Source organism: Rhinolophus sinicus, chromosome 14 (assembly GCF_057876585.1).
Source record: "Rhinolophus sinicus isolate RSI-liver-muscle chromosome 14, RSI-T2T, whole genome shotgun sequence".
NCBI lineage: Eukaryota > Metazoa > Chordata > Mammalia > Chiroptera > Rhinolophidae > Rhinolophus > Rhinolophus sinicus.
Genome location: NC_142514.1, coordinates 140,659,658 through 140,685,539, shown reverse-complemented (window position 1 = coordinate 140,685,539; position 25,882 = coordinate 140,659,658). Strand labels below are relative to the sequence as shown.

Below are 25,882 nucleotides of genomic sequence, written 5' to 3'. Positions count from 1 at the left end.
TATCCCAAACCAACAAAAAGAATAAAAACATAAATGCAAACATGATCTCCAAAAAAACGAGGAAACATATGGAAATATAAGTGGAATATGGGCCAAAACAGAGAGAATTAAACTGAAGAAAGAGGTAAATATAAGGCATGAGGGTCCAAAACTCAAAGGGGGTGAGGAGAGTAAATTTCATCAAGAGCACTTCCTGAAGTATAAAATTTAAACCACATTTGCAACAACAGAAGCAGGGGACAGAGGCTGGTGGAGGGAGCTTTGCTGTTCATTGTTTGAAAAAGTAGAGGAGAGACAGTACTAAATTAAGAATCACACAAACAAGTTATGCTGGCAAAAATTAGGCTACTAGTGTGGCAAAAAGACAGTGAGACAACTGCACTATGAATGGCCCTGCAGCAGCCAATCTTTTCTGGCTGAGAACAAAAATAAATGCATACACACAAGCCGCATTGGAAAGAAAATTACTGTAAATTTGGAAGACAACAGCTACTCTGAGATATCTACTTCTGGTATTCAAAACGCAGTATAGGAAAAACCCTCTTCATTCAAAAAGAAATAACTGAAAAGGAAGCAGGAACAGAATCTATACAAATACGAAACCGGAAAAACATAGTAGCCAAATGCTGCCATGAAACTGACGAATTATGTAACCAAAAATTTCAAGTGAATTTTTACAACTTAAATTAAAAACAAAAAACACTAATGAAGCAAATACCACTTCCAAATAGAATTACAGTATGTCAAAGTTACAAGAGAATAGCTAGCAGTGGCATCATGTAGGAAGTTTCCTTCTATTCCTAGTTCACTGAGTATTTTTATGATGAAAAGGTGTTGAATTTTCTCAAATGCTTTTTCTGCCTCTATTGAGATAATCATGTGGGTTCTTCTTCTTTGTTCTATTAATATGACAATATTTCATTCATTGATTTTCCTACGCTGAACTTTCGCATTCCTGGGATGAATTTTACTTCATCAGTGTATAATCCTTTTAATGTGTTGTTAGATTTGGCTTGCTAGTACTTTGTTGCGGATTTTTGCATGCATGTTCATAAGGATATTGATCTGTGGTTTTCTTGTGGTATCTTTGTCTGACTTTGATGTCAGAGTAATGAGGACCTCATAGAATGTGTTAGAGGAGTGTTCCCTCCTCTTCCACTTTTTGGACGTTTGAGAAGGATTGGTGTTAATTCTTCGTTAGCTATTTGGTGAAATTCACCCAAGATACGGTTCTAGTTCTCGACTTGTCTTTGTTGGAAGGTTTTTTTATTACTGATTCAATCTCTTTACTTGTTAAAGGTCTACTGAGAATTTCTATTTCTTCTTGGTTTTAGTAATCAGCATTTTTCTAGAAATTTTTTCCTTTTATCCAGGTTATCCAATTTGTTGGCATATATTTCCTCATAGTACTCTCTTATAACCCTTTTCATTTCAATAGCATAGGGAGTAATGTCGTGCGGGAGACCCTGCTCGCTGTGCCATTTGTCGTGCGGGGCGGCCTGCAGGGTCTCTGGTCCCACTCCCCACATAAGAACGCAGGATACGGTGAGGCCAACAAGGAAAACCCACGGAGCCATAGGTAGGGGAGCCATACCACCACGGTCTCACTGGAGGCTGGGCCCACCGGACGCCGACCTGCCGTCCGCTTTTCCGCCAACCGACCGACCTACAACTCTTCTCCACTCTCTCCTCTGTTCCTCTCTCTCGGCTCTCCTCTTCTGCTCTCCTTGGCTCTCCTCTTCCGCTCTCTTCAGCTCTGCTCGGCTCTGCTCGGCTCCTCGGCAATCCTCGGCAGTCCTCCATAGTCGCAGCAGTTATACCAGCGGCCAATTGGCTAACCGGCCACAGCCGACGGCCATTCACCACCCGAGCCAGTACCCCTTCACGTGAGGCCGAGAGCCTGTAAACTACTCTCTGGGACTCTGTCCCCACAGTAATGTCCCCACTTTTATTTCTATTTAATTGCATCTTCTCTCTCTCCTTTTTTTTTTCAGACTAGCTAAAGGTTTGTCGATTTGTTGATCTTTTCAGGAAATCAATTTTGGTTTCATTGGTTCACTCTATTGTTTTTCTATTCTCTATTTTCTGATCCAATCTTAACATTTTTTTCCTTCTGCTGGCTTTGGGTTTGGTTTGTTCTTTTTCTAGTTCCCTAGGTATGTAAGTTAAGTTGATTTGAGATCTTTTTTCATTTTCAATCTAGGTGTTTAGAACAATTAATTTCCCTGGGTAGTTTTACTGTATACCGTAAGTTTTGGTGTTTTGTTTTTATTTTCCTTCTTTTCAAAGTATTTCCCAATTTCCCTAGTGTTTTCTTTTGACTAGTTGTTCAAGAGTATGTTATTTAATTTCCACACATTTGCAAATTTTTCAGTTTTCTTTCTGTTAATTAATTTCTAAAGCTTCATTCCACTGTGGTCAGAGGAGATACTTTGTATAATTTAAATCACTTTAAATTTACTGATAATTCTTTATGGCCCAACTTATATGGTTTATCCTGGAGAATAGTCTATGTGCACTTGACAACAATGTATATTCTGCTTTGTTGGTGAGGTTTTCTGTTTATGTCTGTTAGGTCTAGTTGGTTTACAGTATTTTTCAAAGGAATAGAATTGATGGTCCAGAAGCAAACGAAAACATTTATGGCCAACTGATTTTTAACAAGGATGCCAAGACGATTAAAAAAGAAAAGAATATTCTCTTCAATAAATGCCATTAGCACAACTGGATTTCCACATACAAAATAATGAAGTTGGGCCCCTATCTCATCCTAAATATAAAACTTAACTCAAAATGGATCAAAGACCTAATGTCTTTGAAACTAAAAACTATGAAACTTTTAAAGGAAAGCATAGGAACAAATTTTCATGATCTTGGATTTGGTAACAGATTCTTAGAACACCAAAAGCACAATTAACAACAACAAAAAAATAAGTAAAACGGACTTCATCAAAATTAAAAATGTCTGTGTATCGAAGGACATTATTAAGAATATGAAAAGACAACAGAATGGAAGAATATTTTGCAAATCATATATCTGATAAGGGTCTAATATTCACACTATTTAGAAAAATCTTACTAATCTACAGCAAAGAGACAAACAGTCCAATTTAAAAATGGTCAGAAGTATTAAATATACATTTCTCCAAAGAAGATATACAAATGGCCAATAAGCACAAAGAAAGATGTGCAACATCATTAGTCATTAGGAAAATGCAAATCAAAATCACAATGAGATATTACTTCACACCAAGACAGCTTTGGAAAAAAAACAAAAAAAAACATGGAAAAGAACAAATACTGGCCAGGACGTGGAAAATATGAATCGCCATACATTGCTGGTGAGAATGTAAAAACTGGTGCACTGCTGTGGAAAACAGCTTGATACTTCCTCAAAAATTTCAAAACTGAATTATTATATGATGAACAATTCTACTCAGTATATACTACTCAAAAGAACTGAAAATAGATATTACTATAAAAACAAAGTGCGTAGACAAAAGTTCATAGCATTATTCATAAAAGACAAAAAGTGGAAACAACCCAAACGTCCATCAACAAATCAATGGATAAACAAAATGTGGTATATTCATAAAATTGACTATTATTCAGCCACAAAAAGTAACACATACTGATATGTACTACAACATGGATGAATCTCAAAAACCGTATGCTAAGTGAAAAAAAGCCAGTCACAAAAGGCCACTGTTCTACAGAGGCCAGGGTTCTACAGAGAAACAGAACTAATATGATGTGTATATGTATAAAAAGAGATTTATTTTAAGGAATTGGCTCACATGATTATGGAGGCTGGCAAGTCTAAAATCTGCAGGGTCAATAATAGGCTGGAGACCCAGAGAAAAGCCAATGTTGCGATTTAAATCAAAGACCATCAGGCTGGAGACTCGGGAAGGAGCCAATGATGCAGTTCAAGTCCAAAGACCATCTGCTGCAGAATTACTTCTTACTCAGACAAGGCCAGTCTTTTGTTCTAGTCATGCCTTCAACTGATTGGGCCTTTCCACAAAACTCCAGGCCCAAATGGCTTCACTGGTTAGTTCTGTCAAATATTTAAGGAAGAAATACCATCATACGTAAACTCTTCCAGAAAGTAGAGAAGAAAGGGAACAGTAGCTACAACTCATTTTATGAGGCCAGTATTACCCCTCAGCCAAAACTTGAAAAGATGTCACCAAAAGCAACAACAAAAGTCTATAGCCAATATGCTTTATAAACACAGATGTAAAGCCCTTAACAAAATATTATCAAATCAAATCCAGCATTATATAGAAAGGATAATATACAGAGGGTGCCAAGGGTGCCCAAAAATGTTTACACATTTTAAGATAACATCTCATAATAAGTGTATACATTTTTTTGGCACCCCTTTTTCTGGCATCCCTGGTATAATGACCAAGTTGGATTTATCTGAGGAATGCAAGTATTTGGTTCAACATCCAAAAACTAATCAATATAACTCACCACAGAAGAAAAGAGAAAAGACTTATAATCATTTCCACAGATGTAAAAAAAAAATATTTGGCAAAATCTAACATCATGAATTTAACCAAAGAGGTGAAAGATCTGAATACTGAAATCTAAGACATCAATGAAAGAAACTGAACAAGACACAAATAAATGAAAAGATACTTCGTGTTTATAGATCAGAAGAATTCATATTGTTAAGCTGTATCCAAAGTCTACAGTTTCAATGCAATCTTTATCAAAATTCCAAAGGCATTTTTCACAGAAATTTTTAAAAATCCTAAAATTTGTATGGAAACACAAAAGATCCTGAAGAGCCAAACAATTTTGAGAAAGAATAACAAAGCTGGAGGCTTTCAAACTATATTACAAAGCTATAGTAATCAAAACAGTATTATGATACTGGCATAAAAGAAGACATATAGATCAATGGAACAGAATAAAAAGCCCAGAAATATACTCATGCATATATAATCAACTAATATTTGACAAGGGAGCCAAGAACACTCAGTGGGGAAAGGATAGTGTGTTCAATAAATGGTATTGGAAAAACTGAATATTCACATACAAAAGAATAAAACTGGACCCCTATCATATACCACTCACAAAAATTAACTTGAAATGGATTAAAGACTTACATGGAAGACCTGAAACCATAAAAGTCCTAGAAAAAAAATAGAGAGCAAAAGCTTCTTGACATTGGTCTTGGCAACAATTTTTTTGGATATGATACAAAAGCAAAAGTAAACAAGTGGGACCACATCAAACTAAAAAGCTTCTGCACAGCAAAAGAAACAATTAACAAAATGAAAGGGAGTGGGAGAAAATATTTGCAGACCATATATCTGATAAGGAGTTAATATTCAAAACATAGAGCCGGCCCGGCGGCTCAGGTGATTGGAGTGCCATGCTCCTCCTAACACCGAGGTTGCCAGTTCGATTCCCACCTGGCCCAGTAAACTGCGCCCTCTACAGCCAAGATTGTGAACAACAGTTCTCCCTGGAGCTGCGCTCTCGTGAGCAACCAAAGGTTGGCATGAGCTGCTGTGGGCTGTTGTGCTGCCGTGGGCTACCGTGTGCTGCCATGATCAGCTGGTGGCCAGCAGCCGGCGAGAGCTGCCGTGAGCTGCTGTGAGCAGCCGATCTATGACCGGCAACCAAATGCCTCAGCCAGGGGGAGCGCAAGGCTCATAATACCAGCATGGGACAGGGAGCTGTGTCCTACACAACTAGACTGAGAAACAACAGCTTGAACTGGGTGTGGCGGGGAGGCTGAAGAAGGGGGAAAAAATTCAAAACATACAAGGAACTCAGCTCAAGAGTAAATAAATAAATAAATAAATAAGGGGTTAATATCCAAAATATATAAGAAACTCATAAAGCCCAAGAGTGAGTGAGCAAATGATCAAATAAATAAATAAATCTAAACAAATAAATAATCCAATTAAAGATGGGCCGAGGACCCAACAAGTTTTTCAAAGAAGATAAACAAATAGCCAACAGTTAACATGAAAAGATGCTCAAGATCACTAATCATCAAGAAAATACAAATCAACCACAATGAGACATTACTTCACAACTGTTAGAATGGCTATTACCAAAAAGACAAGAAACATCAATGTTGGCCAATGTCGAGGAAAGGGCACCTTATGCACTGCTGGTGGGAATGTAAGTTGGTACAGCCATATGGAATACAGTAAGCACGTCTCAAAAAATTAGAAATAGAACTACAATAGAGGACTCAGTAATCCCACTTCTAAGTATATACCTGAAGGAAATGAAATCACCATCTTTAAGAGATACTTGCACACCCTTACTCCTTGTAGCCAAGACATGGAAACAGCCTGAGTGTCCAGGCCTCTCTCCAAATCTACCAACTCTGAATTTAAGAGTAGGACCTAAAGCATCTGTAATGTTATAAAGTACACAGGTGAATCTTACTTATACAATGCATTGCTGGCACCTATATTTAAATAAGCTATGTTTAATTCTGGGAATTCAAAATATTTCAAAGACAGTGTTCTCACAGTCCGACGGCAATATTCAGGAATCTGAAAAAGCTCTACATCTTCCTCATCACAGAACCGTCCTTCCCCAGCCCCCTCCCTGCCTCCCACAAAGGAGCGTCACCTCTCAGACTTAGCAAATGCACTCTAAACAGAGCTGCTTTTCTCTAGTTACATGTGTTGACCAACTGACTTATTTTAATGGGACATCTTTATACTTCTTTCAGCTCTTGATGCACTACAAATAAATTTTTAAAATGTCATCAAACTGAGTTACCCGAAAAAAGACAATTTTATCACAAAGAAATTGAAATCCAACCTTGTCATGAATAGGCCCTGAGATGAAGAGTCACAGAACTCTTCCAATGCTTTTTAACATAACATCCTTTAAGTAGTATTTAGGTCATTTTAGTAAAAATTGCATGATGATAGATTACTATGTCCTCGCACTTTTCAAAAGTGTTGATATCATGGCACACACAAAAAAAGACCTGAGGAAAAAGGGGTTAAATCTCAACTAAAGCTGTATTTTCAAGGACAGTCACACACCCCTTAACGATAGGGATATATTTTGAAGAAATGTGTTGATAGGCAATATTGACAGTCTGCGAACCTCGCCGAGTGTACGTGCACAAAGCTCGATGGCATAGCGACTGCACACCTATGCTACATAGCACAGCCTGTTGTTGCTCCTAGGCTCCAAGCCTTTAGCACGTTACCGCACAGGACAACATGAGATTAAATCAAGCACAAGAGAAAATGATGTAATCAAGACACATGGCAAACACGAGATGTATGAGACCGCTTGCGTAACACAGCATACTGTTTTAAAACAAACTTTTTTTATAAGTAGAAAGAGTACACTCTAAAATAATGCTAACAAATATAGTATAGTAAATACATAAACCAGTAACATCGCTATTATCATTATCAAGTGTGATGTACTGTACATAATTATATGTGCCGTACTTTTATACGTCTGGCAGTGCAATAGGTTTGTTTACACCAGCATCACCACAAACACGTAAGTAATGTATTGCGCTACAACATTACGACGTCACTAGGCAACAGAAATTTTTCAGCTCCATTACAATCTTGTGGGACCAAGATTGTACATCATTGACCCAAACATCGTCATGCGGTGCATGACTATAAAAAAGTTACTTTCATTAAGATTTATCAATATTAATCAACTTGCCAAAATCATCTTATCAGGAGATCCATAATCAAGTTCACCTGTGAACACCATGACTTTAAATGTTTTCGTCTATGCTATATCATGTTTAAGACTCATTTTAACATGCCAAGTTTTCTTTGCCAGGAAAAGAGTAGGAGACACATTCATTAGTCAGATAATCTTTTATTAAAGTGGGACACACATTCCTTTGAGATCATGGCAGACAACACATATCAAACATTTTAATCAAATGAAAAATTCTGCTATTTCTACAGGATGCAAATGAAAGTCAACACAATTTTTTACTACATGATTTGTCTTTAAACATCTTTAGTGCAAGATACATCTTATTCCTTTATCCGTGACTTATATTGTACACTTAAAAGATACATCATAAATCCTTCACAGCCTTTGGCCTGGCAGAATTACTCACATAAAATTAAACACTGAAGTCTTTTTCCTTGCTTTCTCCTTCCTTAAAACAATATTGATGTACAACAGGAAGTTTGAAGATGAAATTTCAATACATGAGCACTAACATATCAAGACTAGACCTAGCTCAATGACAAAAGACACCACATTAACAAGGCCACTACCAAAGCCATTTTAAAATGTTTAACAAAGTTTTATAATTTGTTACTATTAATCTTTTATATTTTTTACACTAACAGAACTTTGAAAATCTGGTTATTTTCCTGAAAGTAAACTTGGGATTATTATGTCTCCTCCGAAAATATGTCTTTATGCATATAGCTATACAAAATGAAACAACATAATTGGCTGACAGCAATTTATTTTCTAGGTAAGAAGAATCTCAACTTCTGTAACCTACTGGTTTCAAACATGTAGAGCTTTTTTCTATTAAAGTGAGTTTACTAACTAATATAAAGTATAGTGAGATCACATACATTTCTACCATCCAATATGAGCTGATTCTAAGCTATTTGTGGAGTATATCTTATTTTATGTACATTGCCAAAAAGTTAAAAAATAAACATAATTAGGTGGCCAGAAAAAAACCTTGCTACATAACAAGACTTTAGCGCTATTCAGAAAATTTGTATACTTCACTCAGTTACCACAAAACTGTCTGGTCTTAACTTACAACAAAAAAGACAAGGGCATTTTCAACCATGGAAATATCTCAAAATATAACCTAAACCCCAGATATAATTATCAGAGGAGCCAAGAGATCCCTAAAAATTCAGTGTTTCACACAATGTTTCAACAATCCTGAATCTGAAAAAACATGAAATTCCAGACCTTGGATCTTCTTCCTCTCCTGTACTAATCAGCCAGACTCAAAGATCTGCAACGCACTGAATCTTACACCTCTTCTTTGGTATCTATTCTAAGTAGTAGTTCTTGAAACAAGATACTATGCTCCATCCACAATGTCTGGACATAGTGGGCACTGAAAATGCTGTGCCCCCAATTACTTAAAAAAAGCCTGAGTGAAAGACAGCTGTCTTCTATTTTCAAGAAAAATGACTACAGCTATTAAAACCAGGGAAAAGATGTTTCTATGTTCAATGGATTCCTGCCAAGACCTAATAAAGGCTGAGAAAATATCTATCTACATAAGCTCTCTCACTGCTTGGAAATACTATGAAAATTTCACTTGATTTCAACTGCTATGTCATATACCTATAGAGACAGTTTTCAATGAGAGAAATAACTTAAATTTTAAAGATAGGCATAAACCCAGGTTCAAACCCAGTTCTTCCATTTCTTTGTTCTCTGATCCTGAGTAAATCACTTAACCGCTCTGAGCCTCAGTCTCTCATCTCTAAAATGGGAATACCAGGCCAGCCCGGTGGCTCAGGCGGTTAGAGCTCCATGCTCCTAACTCCAAAGGCTGCCGGTTCAATTCCCACATGGGCCAGTGGGCTCTCAACCACAAGGTTCAATTCCTCGACTCCCACAAGGGATGGTGGGCTTCGCCCCCTGCAACTAAGATTGAACACGGCACCTTGAGCTGAGCTGCCTCCCAGATGGCTCAGTTGGTTGGAGCGCGGGGCTCTCAACCACAAGGTTGCTGGTTCGACTCCCGCAAGGGATGGTGGGCTGCACCTAGCAAGGGCAACTGGACCTGGAACTGAGCTGCGCCCTCCACAACTAAGACTGAAAGGACAACAACTTGAATTGGAAAAAGTCCTGGAAGTACACACTGTTCCCCAATAAAGTCCTGTTCCCTTTCCCCAAAATTAAAAAAAAAAAGAAAGAAAAAAAGAAATTCTACTCGTTGGTATATACCCAAGAGAAATGAAAATACATGTAAACACATGTACATGAAAAAGCTTATACACGAATGTTCACAGAAATGTTATGCATAATAGCCAAAAGCAAAACAACCCAAATGTCCATCAACGGATAGAATAATGGAATGTGATTTATCCAAACAATGGAATATTACTTGGCAATAAAAAGGAACGATGTAATCATAGATGCTACAACATTGACGAACCTTGAAAACATGCTAAGTGAAAGAACCCAGTCACAACAGACCACATGTTGTATGATTCCATTTATATGAAAAGTCCAGAATGAGTAAATCGATAGAAAATAGATCATTGGGGTTGGCCGGTTTGCTCAGTTGGTTAGGGTGCAGTGCTCATAACACCAACATTGCCGGTTCGATTCCCACATGAGCCAGTGGGCTGCACCCTCCACAACTAGAGTGAAAACAACGAATTGACTTGGAGTTGATGGGTCCTGGAAAAACACACTGTACCCCAATATTTCCAATAAAAAATTTAATTTAAAAAAATCCTTTAAAAAAAATAGATCAGTGGTTGCCTAGGGCTGGGCAAAAGGAGGGAGAGGGAAAGGATGATGGCTAAGGGAAACAGGGTTTCTTTTTGTGGTAATGAAAATGTTCTAAAATTGATTGTGGTAATAGATTCACAACTCTGAATATACTAAAAGCCACTGAACTATACACTTTATATGAGTGAATTACATGGTACATGAATTATATATTAATAAAGCTTTTAAAAATCTTTCAGTGCTACAGCATACATACATTTATATATGAAATACACAAATTTATATATCCAAAAGCTAAGGAGTAAGATTATGTACATATTAAATATGTATAAATACATAATATTAGTTATGTATTTAAAGACAGTTAAATATCTTCCTCCAGTACATCTGAGAAGTAGACTTCCACTTCTAGCCATGATGAAGTAACTCGTACCAGACTAGCCCTCCTTGAGTAACAGCTATACAACTGGACAAAATATATAACTACTGTTTTCAGAGACCAAACAACTGGCAGCACAAGAGGTGTGAACCACGTTCGCTGCAGCTCTCAGCCTGGCACACTTTCCCATAGGGAATTGGAGCCTAAGCCAAGCATGATGGTCTCAGTGAATTGAGACGCAGAGATCCGAGCTCTGGGCTACAGGACTGGCTAGAATTGATAGGATAGGGTACCGGAAAGGAGGCAACAATGCAAAAGGGGTGGCGCCAGAAATCTACATGGGGGTTCCTTGAGCACCCCTGGCTGAGTACTAAGCTACACATAAGCCAGGATGAGACGCTCTGAGGCCTAGCAGAGTCACTGCTGCAGGCCCGAGAGCTGAACAGATACCAGACGTTGCACACGGCTGCAAGACATTGGAATTCCAGTTCAACCAGATCCGAGGTACTGCTGCATACCCTGGACACTGCGGCTTTCCATCGAAACCCTAAAATTCAACACTCTTTAAAGAAAGACAACACAATCGAGACTTCCTATAATGCCATCCACAATGTCCAAATAATAATAAGTTACTAGATATTCAAATAAGCAGGCACGTGTGACTCATAATCATAGAAGTGTTCAACAGAAACAGACCATGAGACGACTCCAAAGCTGGAACCAGCATGCAAGAGCTTTAGAGCAGCTATTACACACACATTCTAGCACTCACAGGTACAAGATGAGAAATGCAAACTTCACTGGATGGGCTTAAAAGTAGACTGAAAACTACAGAAGACAGGACCAATGAGCCAGGAAAAAGATCAGTACAAATTATCCAATCTGAAGAACACAGATTATTATCAAACAGTGTAACATAAGTGTAACTGGAGTCTGAAAAGGAAAGAAGAGAGAATGGAGCAGGAAAAAAAATGTGAAGCAATAATGGCCCAAAAATTCTCAGGTCTGTTGAAAAACATCACCTACGGATCCAAAAAGCTCAGTGAACTCCAAGCAAGATCATTACAAAGATACCACATCAGTCACATCACATTCAAACTGCAGAAAACCAAAGATAAAGAGGAGAAAAGCTATGGGGAGGGGGGGAGGCACATTACATATTAGAGGAAAAGGTAAATAAATAATAGCTAAATTCCATCAGAAACAATGAAGGCCAGAAGACAATGGAGTGACCAACTGTCAACCCAGATTTCTGTATCTAGCAAAAATGATATTCCGAAAATAAGGGTGAAATAAAGGCACTTTCAGATAAGTGAAAGCTAAGAGAACTGCCACCAGCAGAACTGCACTAGAAATGAAGGAAGTTCTTCAGCCCAAAAGGAAATGATACCAGATGGAAACTCAAACCTATGTTAGTCTCAGGAAGGAAAGAAGAGAGCTAAAATTGGTAAATATAAATGACTTTTTTCCTTCTCTTAACCTCTTCAAAAGATAACTGTGTTTAAACCACAACTAACATTGTATTATGAGGTTTATAAAGTATACAGCACAAAGTCTGGGAAGGAGTAATTGAACTGTTTTAAGTATCTTATGTGGAGTGGTATAATATTAACTCTAAGTATACAGTGATAAATTAAAGATGCATGGTGTAACACCTAGAACAACCACTTGAAAACAGAAAAAGGTAGAGCTAAAAATGCAAGAGAAGAAAATAGAATACTAAAAATATTCAATTAGTTCAATATAGCTGGGAAAATTATTATATAAAATACCCTTTAGTAAAACAAACAAAACAGTTCCCCATGGAAGCAAAATACATTTTACCACAAAACAATATTTTAAATGATGGCTCTGATGTAAAAAAGTTAGATAAAATAAAATGAGGCTGGACAGGAATCTAACCACCTTATATGTGTGGGGATAAAACAATTCCACAACGGGGAAAGAAAGAAACATAGTAGCATACAGCCTATTTCCCCAACTCCAAACTACAATCAGTCACTTTATGAAGTTTATAAATCAAGTATTCGTAATACTTGTACATACTAGAAATAAACTGTAAAATCTATTAGTGATAAAAATAACTTCACTAAAAACTAATTAAAAGCCAAAAATGACATTTTAGCATTAAATAATATAAACTTTTACAATATGTTATGTTTAACAGACAGGCAATAAAATATTGCCAATACTGAATCATTTTATTTTAGCTTTGAGAGTAGGGAATATTCACATAGTTCAAAAATTCAAAACATACCAAAAAAGGTATACAATAGAAAGTCTGCCTCTTGCCCCCATTCTCTAGCCACCAATGGAGGAAAAATAAATACCACTAAAATATAATCAAGGGACATATACTCCCAATTGTTTCCTGTGGGACCACAGACATGGTAACACTTTTCATAACACCAGAAATAACATTTTCTTTTTGAATTGGAATTATTGCAAAGTTTGCAAAACAGAAAACATCTGGATGACAAGACACTCATACATGAATGCCAAAAAGGAGATCAAATGGAATGCTAAAATAAAGCCTGACCAAGGAATACTGCAAGGACACAATAGAATGAAATGAAAATATCAGCAAGGTTCTACTAAGTTAGTCCCAACCAGCACATGACAGGAAATCTGCAGCAATGGAACAAAGGAAGAGGGTTAGAAGTTTCTATGCTTAGTTCCCAAATTAGTCACTGAAGAGCCAACAGGACAAATCAGACTTAAACTAACTCTTGCTTATGCAGCAGATCATTCCTGAAGGCTGACACCAACAAAACAGAACGACATCTGTGGGATTCAAATGAACATTTAAAGAATTTACAAAGAAAAACATCAACTTATTACCACAGGCCTCCTCAGGTAAAAGGTTTCATACTTCATACTTTCAAGACTGAATTGCCAATCCTCAATTACTAAAGGACAAATTATTCAGCAAGGAGTAATTCTAGCTCTTATTTGTCCTTCCTTGATTTCAGTTTAGCCACTACTTAATTAGTGCTTTCACCTGAGAAGTAAAAGGAGGTCAGCAAAAATACAACTGCCTGGACGGCCCTTAGATCCCCCTCTCTCCAAATTACCAGAAGACCAAAAGTGGCAAGGTATCTAACCACTCTTGTATTCCTAAAAGGACAATCCCAAGAGGCCCCTGGCCTATTGGCCCATGACCTATGGCAAATACAAAAACCTACCGTGTTTCCCCGAAAATAAGACCTAGCCGGACCATCAGCTCTAATGCGTCTTTTGGAGCAAAAATTAATATAAGACCCGGTATTATATTATATTATATTATATTATATTATATTATATTATACCCAGTCTCATAGCAAAATAAGACCAGGTCTTATATTATAGTAAAATAAGACCGGGTCTTATATTAATTTTGGCTCCAAAAGACGCATTAGAGCTGATGATCTGGCTAGGTCTTATTTTTGGGGAAACACGGTACTCCTGACCAAAACCACTAAATTCAAAAGTAGTGAGCTTCTATGCATTACTTTATTAAATCAAAATAATCCCATAGGTATTATAATCATTACCATTTTAGAGATGAGAAACATGAGGCTCGGATAAGTTTGGGTGACTTATGGCCAAAGTCACACAGTTAATAAGAGATTAAGAACTAAAGAATTTGTACCCAGATTACACGTCTCTAAACTAGTGCTCGTTCCAGCGTATCACAGCTACCCTACCACACAGAGCACCTTCACCATCTCCTACTTACATACCGGGGTGTGGCTAAGAAGACCAAATCAAGGAATAGTGCACACAAAAATTCTTCAACACCACTATTCTTAACCCAAGTGGAGGGTAACTTTCATTATTAGTCCTTTGATTAATTCCATCTGGCTCACGAAAGTATCCTCCATTCAAGTCCATACATCATAAAACAACTTCTGCAGTGGGCTGCAATGGCTATCCCATTCAGAAACAAATCTTCAAATTTTAGGAGCAGATAAGGATCTATGAACAATGGTTTATGAGCTCATAAATCATGAAATAGCAATAAGAAGAGGTATTACTAAAACCCTGACTCAATACAAGTAAGCAGTGGTCTATGACAAAAAGTTGTATGAAACAGACGGTCTCAAACTACATTTCCTTCTCTGCCTAGTTTGTATCTCTTATTCTTAGCTTCCTCCTCCCTAACTGACCATAATGTGGAAGTATATATTTAAAATTTTAATTCACTTAGTCAGTTGAAGTTCCATGTTACCTTTTAATTTTAAAATCAGGTAATCTTTTTTTCTCTCTCTCAAAGAAACATTAAGTATGGTCCTACTCGATCTTGCTCTTTATAGCCCTGTTTTTAAAAAATTCATCTCATGATTTACATAATTATTAAGTTCTGATTTGAAAGAACACTGGATTGAGAAGCAATAATGATTGTTGAGCAAATGAAAAAAGACTGGGGTCCAGTACCTGATCAGCTACTTCTAGTATTTGTCATATCTAAAACGTCACTGATTGCAAGATACGTTATTCACTATGAAAACATGCTACCAATTAAATTGATACAATGCCCTATCACAATTTTTATTTACACTTATTGAAAGAGCTCTTCTAAACGTATCTAGTCAGATTTTTAGCATGTATCACTCTTGTACATAATTTTAAAAAGATAAACAAAATAAATTGGTGTATATTCATAAACTGGTCACATTCAGAGTTGAACTCTTCTGAATCAATTTTTGAATCACTCGTTGACACCCATGTTTTTCTATACAATATTATATGCTGTGCCATCAAAAGCCCAAGTGATCCAAGGTTTATATTCCAACCATTATCTCTGGGATTTTATCCCATGCCCGCTGATACCTATTCTGCAAGTTCTATGCATGAACAGACAATGACAACTGCTTCATGGACAAAGCAATGTAAGATGTATCTAGATTTCAGAAGTGTAATAATGTGCTTCTCTTAGAATTAATGAAACACAGTAACTTCCTTTGTTACCTTGGATAAGACAATATCCTTCAATTCTACTAATAGTAGCTACCAATGCTGAATACCTACGATACCTGACATTTCACATTATCTCATTTAACTCTTACAGAAAAGCAAAAAGGTAGGCATTAAACTTGTTTTGTATACATGAAATACGAGGCTCAGAGAACCTTAGTAACTTGTCCAAGATTACCCAGCTAGTAAGTGGCAAAGCTGGGTTTCAATCTCTGGTCTACCTTCAAAGTCATTCTTCCCACCACTTAAGTTGTTCTCAAAATGTAGTGCACATAAGAATCACCTTAGGAGATTCTTCCACAGAGCAGGAAAAATACTGCAAATACTGCACATATTTGCAAATCATGTGTCTGATAAGATATAGGCATATCTTACAACTCAATAAGAAAAAGACAAACAACCCAATTAAAAAATAGGCAAAGGATTTGAACAGACATTTCTCCTAAGAAGATTGCCAGTGGGAATATAAAATGGTGTAGCTAGCCACTTTGGATAACAGTTCGAAAGTTCCTCAAAAAGTTAAACATAGAAGTCCCATATGAACCAGCAATTCCACTACTAGGTATACAGCCAAGATAAATGAAAACGTAAGTCCACACAAAAATCTGTACACGAATGTTCAAAGGAGCATTATTAATAATAGCCAAACAGTCCATCAACTGATGAATGGATTAATAAAATATGGCGTATCCATACAACGGAATATTATTCAGCAATAAGAAAGGAACTGAAGTACTGATGCTATTCACATGGATGAACCTTGAAAATATTATGCTAAAAGCCACTCACAAAAGACTACATATTGTATGATCCCTTTTATATAGATTCCATTTCTAGAGAGAGAGAAAGTAATTGCTTAAGGCTGGAGAAGGTGATGGGAAGTGACTGCTAATAGGTACTTTTTTTTTTTCGCAGGATAAAAACATTCTAAAGTTAAAGTGTGGTGATGGTTGTACCACCCTATGAATATACTAAAAACTGTAAATGGGTTAATTGTATGATATGTGAATTATATCTCAATAAACCTGTTTTTTAAAAAACACTCTAGACCAGAATACCTCTGAGGCTCCTTCCTGGACATAAAAGTCTCAGAGCATCCATTTAGCTTTCAGAACCCAATCCCCAGTGACTCCCATGAACCCACAGTTTGCAGAAGGCATCGTCTAGTACAGTAATGCCTCACTTGAGGTCACTAGACCTCCAGGTTATCTACAAAGGAAGGGCAGGTGCTTCTCGAACCAGTTTCAATTTTTCAGAACATCTGTGAGAAACCATACACTTAGCCTTCTCTGAGGTAAAGTTTTAGGTATCTTTGCCTTTGGCTGGTTTCATGTTAGTAGTTTTAAAATACTGACACCACAGCTAACTGACACCTCAATGTATGAATAGTAAAAAATAAGAAAACAAGTTGTTAGTTAAAATGCACTTTAGGATTGGCAAAATATTTCCAAAAATGATGAGATCCATAATGAGTTCCTTGGTTAAAAGCTTGGGAAATACAAAAATATAGGGGAAAGTGCACTAGTCTAGAAATTAGGAGAAATAACTTAGGAAACTCCTCAGTATGATTCACTTCACCTCACTGTGCCTCAGTTTCCATTTTCATCTATAAAAATCAACAAATGTGATAGTAGCCACTTGTCCCTAAAATTCCATGATTTTTCCATATTATATAATGAGGTCCTAAAAATGTGTGCTAAAAAGGTAGGTCTTTATATTGAGCCCTTGCAAAGAACTTTCTTTACTGACTCTACTTAGCACATTATACGAATAAACAACACTAAATACTTAACACTAATAAGTAATACATAGACTGTAGTATTTAAAAATTCACTTATAAGTGGCCTTAAAAAGCAAAGAGCGAAAAAGTAATAATAAATTTAAAAGAAAGTAAAGTGTGCTTGTCTACTGCTGACAGCAAAAGTCAACAGGAAACACTTCAGCATAAAATCTCCCCAAAGTATGGAACGTCCCTGATTGACAACAAATGACTTATCTCTCCTTCCCACACTTTCCTCCCAGCACATCAGCTTCCATGTGCACCCCTGGAAGAAATGAACTGTAGAAGGGGAAGAAAGCAAAGGTATCATAATTGGTCTCCTCCCTTCAAAATTCCAGAAGATGAGTAGGGGAAGAAGAGTGGGAACTATCAGTAACCCCGCATGAAATTCTTCTATTTACAGTTTAACGCACTATGGTCTTTCTTTTCTAACTTTTTTTTAAAGTCATAAAAACTTTTCTCCTACTAATTTCTTTATATTAAGAATAAAAAGCTATTTGCACTTTTTTGAGTGAATTCATACTAACTCAAATTGAGCATAACATTGTTGGAGGGGCATCAGTGAGAAGGAGTGCTGTCTGTGGGGTTTTGGGGAGGAGCATGGTGGGAGCCTCAAAAAAAGGAAAAACAGGCAACATCTTTTACAACATAATACATATAAAAACCCAAGTTCAGAGATTTCTAATGAATTTTTAGAAAGTCATTCCACTTGCTAAAACAGACCAGAAAAGCTAGACCACCATCTTCCTCAAGCAAATGAAGTTATCACGAATACCAACTTCCAATTCAGCATTATCATTGGAAAAAAAAAAAGCAAATCAGAAACCTAAACTCATGTGTTAGGAGGTAATACAGTATTCTGCTCACAACTATATAGGACTGAAGGGATTCAGTCCACTAATTTAATACAAAAGAAGAATACACTGACTCCTTTAAAATAATAAAATATCCTTTAATCCTGGGAGCACCAATAATCTCTGTATTTATACATTATACATAAATACAGATATACTCTACATCAACTAACGTAATACATCGTAACGTGTCCACATCAATCAAAGTATAACACAAGGTCAACAGACACCCGTATGGCCCCTACAAATGGAACTTATAAAATATTTCACCTAAAAACAAATAAGGTACAGTTAAATATAACCAGTTACATTTATTTAAAAATTCTGCCCGCCTAAATAAAGGGTATAAAGATAGAAAACCGAGTAAGAATTAGCCCAACTTCAGGAATTCCGATGGGGGGGAAGCCAGAAGCACGTGGAAAATCAACATTCTTTGAGATCACAGAGAACAACAAATTTGCAAACTTAGTGGTAACCAGAATTTGCCAAGTGAATAAGTGGGAGGAAGGGTATCAATAGGCACAGAGAACAGCACGAGAAAAGCATGAATGTAGACAGCACAATTAGATAATCAGAAGTCCTAAGTGGCCAGGGCAGAGAGAATAAGGAAGAAGGATGCATGGGCATGAAATGGCACTAATAAAGCCGGGAAAGGACACTTGCAGCTGGATCACAGAGCATCACGTATGCTATGACAAGGTGCTTGGTCTTTACCCAGAAGGCCACAAAGAACCTGATATATGTGTGTGTGTGTGTATATATATATATATATGTGTATATATATATATATATATATATATATATATATATATATAAAATAAACGTTTTTCTAACGCTAAGTAGTAACAATGTGAAAGACAGACTAAAGGAAGGATTGGGTGGGGATAGGACGTAGAAAATATGAGAACACCACTGCAATAATTAGGATATTACTGCAATAATACAAGTAAAATGTTATGGGGTCAGCTATAATACAAACAACTTAACAATAGCAGAGGAGCAACAACCTGCATCAACTTAACAGTGACTGTGTATCAATATATTTGACCATAAGCTCCTGTACCAAGGTACAGGCAATAGAGGAAAGAGAAAAGAAGGTAAACCGGAAGTCTTTATAAGACATAATCAACAGGACTTAATAACCACTGATCACCCACACCCCACAGAGAGGAGCTTCACTTACATACTAGTTTTGCCTTTCTGAACTGCTGCTGAAAATGTATTACTTTCATCTAGAGATTTCCCCTAAAACACCTTTGTACACTTAATAGATGTTAAAAACTTTGAATTTTTAACCATATGAAGAGTTTTACGTATCTTGTACAGGGAATTATTTAAGTCTAAAAATTTCCCTATGGCCACAGAAAAACAAAAAGAAATACAGAATTAAAATAGAGTACTTTTCAGTCAAAAAAACGAAGACCTTGGTATATCCAAGATTGGAAGAGACTAAATTTATATGCCTTATTATAAAGCCTGAATATATAGGTATACAGCAGAAATACTCATAAATAGTACCTAAATTAAATTAAGTATGAGGGAGGAAAAAAGAACTCTTCAAATTAAAATCTTTGAGCTACAAACAATTCAGCTATCCAAACACATATAATTTTATTATAATATTTTTCACGAAACCAACATGAGGTTGTGCACCACAGGAAAAACAGGCAACTGATGAGGTTTACGGACCCAATTCCAATTTGATAGATGTATTATTACTAAAGGGAAATAAGAATTGCAGCTACTCTTTCAACATGCAAATCACTGTCCATCCTTTTACCAAAATATGTTTGTTAAACTGTCGGGTTGTATTGTAGAATTGTTAAATAAAATGGTGGCATTTCTTTCAGTAAAATGAGTCCTGCTTCCCTCTGTAAAGAAAGATACCAATTTTCACAATTGGCATAATGTCTAAATTCAAAGTTTTCTTGATTATGAATACAGGTAATTTTAATGATAAAATTTGATAAACACATTTCCCACTAAATTTAATGTTCAAAGACAAAGTTATATCTGTCATGCTCCAACAAATAATGCTAATATATAATCATCTCAGGTTGACTGGCTCACCCCTAGATATTAACCATTAACCAGAGGTGTTAGTTTAAAAATTTGTGTGAAATCGTTAAGGTCAATAAATGTTGTAATTCAGTAGAAATATTTAAATAAGAATTTCAACTTCAATGATTATAATTTGACAGATAAACTTTTAAGACCCTTGTTTTTTCATAATAGTATGTGTAAGTTATAGGTTCCCCCACTAAAGGAAAAGAAGTTTGTATTGTGTTAGTTCCAGTTATAATTTCTAGCTGAGTCAAAGCTCTAACAGCCTTAAAGCAGGAAATCCAAAAGGAAATTCCATCATCAGTTCCTGGGGCTTGGAAACTCAAAGCTTCTTTGAAACAGAGATACAGAAGTTCTCAAACTATTTACTATAACCTTACCTCATATCTTCAAGCAAATCACATTCTGCTTGATGTTTGGCTTGAAGTTTTGTCATCTGCTCAACTTGAATGTTTTTCAGTTCTTGTGTAACTTTCACCTAAAATACATCATATATTTATGAAGGCCTTACTGCAACTTTAGCAAAAAACAAACAAAAAGAACTACTTAAGGAAAATACTTAATACTTGTCAGAATATACACCTCTTGCTCACCTCTCCCCTGGAAACTAGAAATACATTATTAGCCACCTAATTTTGTTTACTGAAGAGACTCAATGAAAAAAATTAGCCAAATAACCTGAAACAGAGGCTAAATGTAAGTACACAAGTGTAAAAATTACAGATTAAAGAGGTGCAAAGTAAACTGCTAGTCATTCAATTTCATGCACAAGCTCAGTATGTATCTAGGTCTTCCTAGAGTTTTAAAAGAATCTGTCTTCTGTTTTTTCCAAAAAGGATTCAAAGATATTAACCACCAGAAGAACTGAGCAGAGTGTAGCCGGGAGAAGGGAGCATAAGAATGCCTAATATCTAATGACTGAAATTTACACAATCATGAAATTATATGCATGAACGGACTACATAAATTATTCCATAATGGCTGCAAGAAAGCACACTGTCTCGGGATGATGCCCTCCACTCGCTGACAGCGCATCAAATCACAATCTTTCTCACAAAGGAGAAAGCAAAAGTGACCTTCCAGCATATGCAGTGCTTCTAAGCCACCCCAGCAAGCCGGTCCCCGCGGCGGCTCCACTTTAAACAGCCAGAACAGCAAATGCAAGCTGGCCAGTGCCTCGCCCGCCAGGCCGGGACCCCAGGATTCCAGGTTACAGTGGGCCTGGAATCACCACCGCCGGACTGAGGCTACCCGGAGGGGTCGGGGTACGTTTTTGAGAGAAAAAAGACTCACTTAACTGAAGAAACCCGGATTAAGAAAGAAAGAGGAGGAAGCAGACACGAGTGAGTTAGATATTCAACAAACGTTTGCCCACGAGGGGAGGATAGAACAGCCTCCTCCACCCAGCGCCCAGAGTAGACACTCAGTAACTATCTGCAGGATTAAAAAGACAAGGACACAGCCTCAGCCCCTGGGAAACGTGGAGAAGAGGGCTGTGAAACAGTTCTCAGAGAGTGCAGCAGTAAAGCTGCTGACAAGCCCGGAGCACCGTCACTCCCACCCCAAATCCAGATCGCGGTGCACCCGCCACACACTGCCCGGTTTTCACTCTCCTGAGGACAGCACCACCGCCTCCTGGCCCCCTACAAGGAGGGACGGGGCAGGAATGGGATGGGGGACAGAGAAAGGCAGGACTGCCTGGTCAATGCTTAATTTCTTGTTTTCCCCTGGGATGGGGGGGGCGGTGACTATTCCAACTTCTTTTCGGCCCGCCCCGTGGGAAAAGCAGGCCAAACCTTAAGGCTGGGCTAAAAACAAATTCCCTGCAAATTTGCAAAATGGGCGAGGGTGGCGACAGGCAGCTGGAGGGCTCAAACCTGGTGCAGACTAAACAATCACACAAGCACAAGGCTCTGCAAAGCTGCAGGGGCTCCCCCGCCTCCCCTTGGTGCAGCCCCGAGAATGCACTTTGCAGCGAGCAGCACTGCCATGCGCGCGCACACAAATGCACACCCGAAACTCTTCTGAAATGTCGGGGGTCTCTCGCGTGCTGGAAGGGACGAACCTCAGCCGCCCCTCCGTCGGAAAGTCACCTCACACCCGTGCCCCCCCGCCTAGAACCGGCGGAATCTCGGTGACAAGCCAGAGGCGACGACGGTCACGGCCGGTTGAGGAAAGGGGGAGGGGGCGCAGCGGTCGCCCCAGCCGCGTTCCTTGGACGCATCCTCCCCAAGCCCCGAAGCCCCCCTACTGCACCCTCACCTTCCTCGGCGGCGGCTGCATGATGCTGAAGGGACATCAATCCTCCACCGACGGCGGCGTTAGCTAAGACGAGGAGAAGGAGGGCCGAGGGGAGGGGACGGCCCAGCCGGCGCGTGTGTGTGTGAAAGGAGAGCCTGAGAACGAGGACTAGCCCGGGAGGGAACAAGGCCGGCAGGCGGCAGGAGGACCCGGGTCGGAGGGCGAGTGTGAAGAGGAGGAGGAGGAGCGCCGGGAAAGCCTGGGGCTCTGGCGGCCTGGGGGGTGTGTAAGGGAAGGAGGCGGAGACCGCGAGGGGGCGGGGGCCCGAGAGCTGGGGCTCAGTCTCCCAGCTCGCCGGTCGGCTCTCGAGGAGCAGCCGCGTCGTCCGGCTCCCCGCCAGCCGTCGGCTCCGGGGCTCCTCACAGACGCGGTCCCCCGCCCCCACTCAGGCAGCCCGGCCCTCGCTGGGCCTGACGCCCCCACCCAGCCCGGGGAGGTGAAGGCGGTGCCGCGCTCTCAGCTTCGGCTCCTCCACTCAGGCCGCGGGAATTTCCGGCCCCACCGCGAGGCGCAGCGCCCCGCTCCGGCGGCGGAGGGGACAGCTTAGGCCCGAGCCGGGTTCCAGGTCCCGTGGCCGCGGCGTGGGGCTCCCTATCGTGGCGGGGACGGGGGGAATTAACGGATCGGTCGGCGAATAGGAGGGGCAGGAACGTTAGCAGAGCACGAAAATCCCCCCGTCCTCCTCAAGAGTGGCACGTTCCAAACGCCTCCTGTCCTCCCTCCCCCACACTGGGAGCCAGCCGGGGGCTTCCCGCGCGCTTTCCCGCCAGCCTGCCGAGGCGCGCGCCTCCGATCGGGGGCGCGCACGTGGGCGGGAGAGGGCTCTGCGCCGACGCACGCGCACAAGCAGCCCCTACGTCCCGCTGGCTTTTGCGGCTGCAGTGTTTGTGCGGGCTGGGGGGTCGTGGACATTCAAAGTGAAGTTTTTACAATGATAAGGGGTCAGTTTGCCTGTGACAGTAGGAGAGTTCCGGTTTTCGCTTCATCGCGGTCCTCCAACACCCCTCTCTCGCGAGCAAATGGGCCGGGCAGATAGGCACCAAGGGAGCGAGCATTAACAAGTCTTATCACAGCAGACCGCAGGTGCCTGACTGTTGTTGGGGGGCTGGGGGGGGGGGGGGGGGTGTAGTTCCCCTTTAAAGAAAAAGAACAGCTCTCTGCTACAGGGCATTCAAGTCAAAGAGCATGGACTCTGCTGGAAGGGAACAGTTAGGTCGTTAAAGGCAGGGCCCCCATTTCATGGATGGGGTGAATAGGGCCCATAGAGAACTGGAGACTTTCTGAAGGTCACACAGTAGGACTAGAATCTCTGGATCACGAAGGGTTCTTTGGGTTATAGAGACACAGGTGCAGATGCTCCATTAGGAAAAGTAGAGGAGGCAGCAGGGGCAGAGGAATCCCTTGTCTGGGAATCAGGAGCTCTGGATGCTGGTCCACTCTGCCTGCCTCTAGTTGGCTAAGTGAGCTTGGGCTGCCTCATCTGCCAATCAAGATGCTCATCCAGGCAGCCCCCATACCCACCACCACACGACCCCAGTACCTTCCTGCTCTGTCCAGACCATCTGGCAGTAGGGGTATCTGCCTCCCTTGGAGTCCTTAGAAGAATAAACCCTCTTCTGGGGCCACAGGGCTGTATAGAGGGTGAACTAGATTGCCCCATAGTTTTATCAGAAGTTGGCATCTCAGACACCTGTTCTCAGAAGTGTAGTCAGGCAAAACAGGAAAGTGAGTGAGGCCTGGAGAGACCCAAGTAAATTGCTCAAGGCCACATGGCCAGAAGTTGGGAAGATGGAACTTGAACCCAGATTGTTTACACTGAGTTAGCCTAGATTCTTGTACATGAAGGTGATAGAATCAGAGCTATGTTGAATCAGATTTAATCTAGAGCTATGTGTAAACTAGGAGACCAAGCTTGCTATTTCTGTTCTTGAGGCCATTCAAAAGTCAGCCCTTCTGCAGGGTCCTCAGTTACTATCAGGGAAGGCCTAGGGCAAGAGAACAGGTGGCTGGAGACCCAGCTCCCTGAGAGTTGTGGGTCAATACCTAGGGCCCAGGCCAGAGGTAGTCAGGCTGGGCTCCAGTCTCAGCTCCACCACCAATTCATTGCGAGGCCTTGAGTGAGTCAATCCAACTCTTTCAGCCTTTATCTCCTCACTTGTAAAAATGGGGATATAATATCAGCCTTGCAGGCTTGTATTAAATAGATTTTCTCGTACCACAAGACCTGGTACATAGTGCTCAATAAATGCTCACTGATTCATCATTCATTCAAAAATATTTGCTAAGGTCCTGCTTTGTGCCAAGTCTTTGTACCAAACAGCAGGGATAGAGGGATGAGCAAAACGTGTCAGCCTAGGCCTTCACCAAGGCTGAGTTCCAAACCAACCATTCCATGAATGACAGTGGGGAAGGGTAAGAGTGCTTGCCCAGATGTAGTGGCCCACACATAGAAGGTGCTTGAGAAAGATTTGCTGAATCCTAGTCCTGCGTGTATCTAGTCTGGCCCAGAGACTATCTTCCCTTCACCTTCCTCCTCTGGCAGTGAGCACTGGGGCTATAAATATGCTGGATGTTGGGCGACTTGGATCCAGCCTCTACCACTGATCTGCTGGGCTTTCTCTGGGTCTTGGTTCCAACTGCAGAATAAGGTAAGTGAATGGGCCTGGAACTTAGTAGACTCTTCACAAATTAAGTCAAACCCTGGGGCTTCACTTTATGAATTTAAGAAGGCATCCTCCCCCCCTTATTTGTCGTTATTGTGAAACCAGGAATGGCATTGACTCTCTGGAATAATTTCCTTTGGAGGTTTTATAAAACTAAGGGGCAACACCAGATGGGCATGCCTACTAACTGCTTTTTCAAAAATGATTTTTAAAAGTATGCATTTAATATTTACCACCCGAACTTCCAAACTCCAAACTTTCATGTTACTTTTCCAAGCTAATCTTAATTGTAGTCCTATGAAATAGTATTTTCTTCATTTTACAAATGGGCAACTAGAGGCTCATTAAATATAAGTGACTTGCCCTGAAGTAATGGATTTGGGACCAGAACCCTGTTCTCCCATTTGCCTCTATGAGGAATATTCAAAGGAATTAGGAGAGTTCACAC

General features: G+C 39.7%; 1 protein-coding gene across 3 annotated transcripts in view; it reads right to left on the bottom strand.

Annotated features, from left to right (window-relative positions):
• Nucleotides 1-23,491, bottom strand: part of FCHSD2 (FCH and double SH3 domains 2) — a 212,517-nt gene extending 189,026 nt beyond the window's left edge. The window contains exons 1-2 of one of the 3 annotated variants that reach the window (XM_019744393.3): nt 22,733-23,491; nt 20,851-20,948 (exon numbers count right to left, since the gene is read on the bottom strand). In XM_019744393.3, coding sequence (XP_019599952.2) covers nt 20,851-20,948; nt 22,733-22,753 — 119 coding nt within the window. In that variant the 5' untranslated portion in view covers nt 22,754-23,491. Of the gene's footprint in view, nt 1-20,850; nt 20,949-22,732 lie in introns of those variants that run through there. The other 2 variants (XM_019744394.3, XM_074335812.2) reach the window with 2 other exon arrangements.
• Between the last annotated feature and the right edge of the window lie 2,391 nt (nt 23,492-25,882).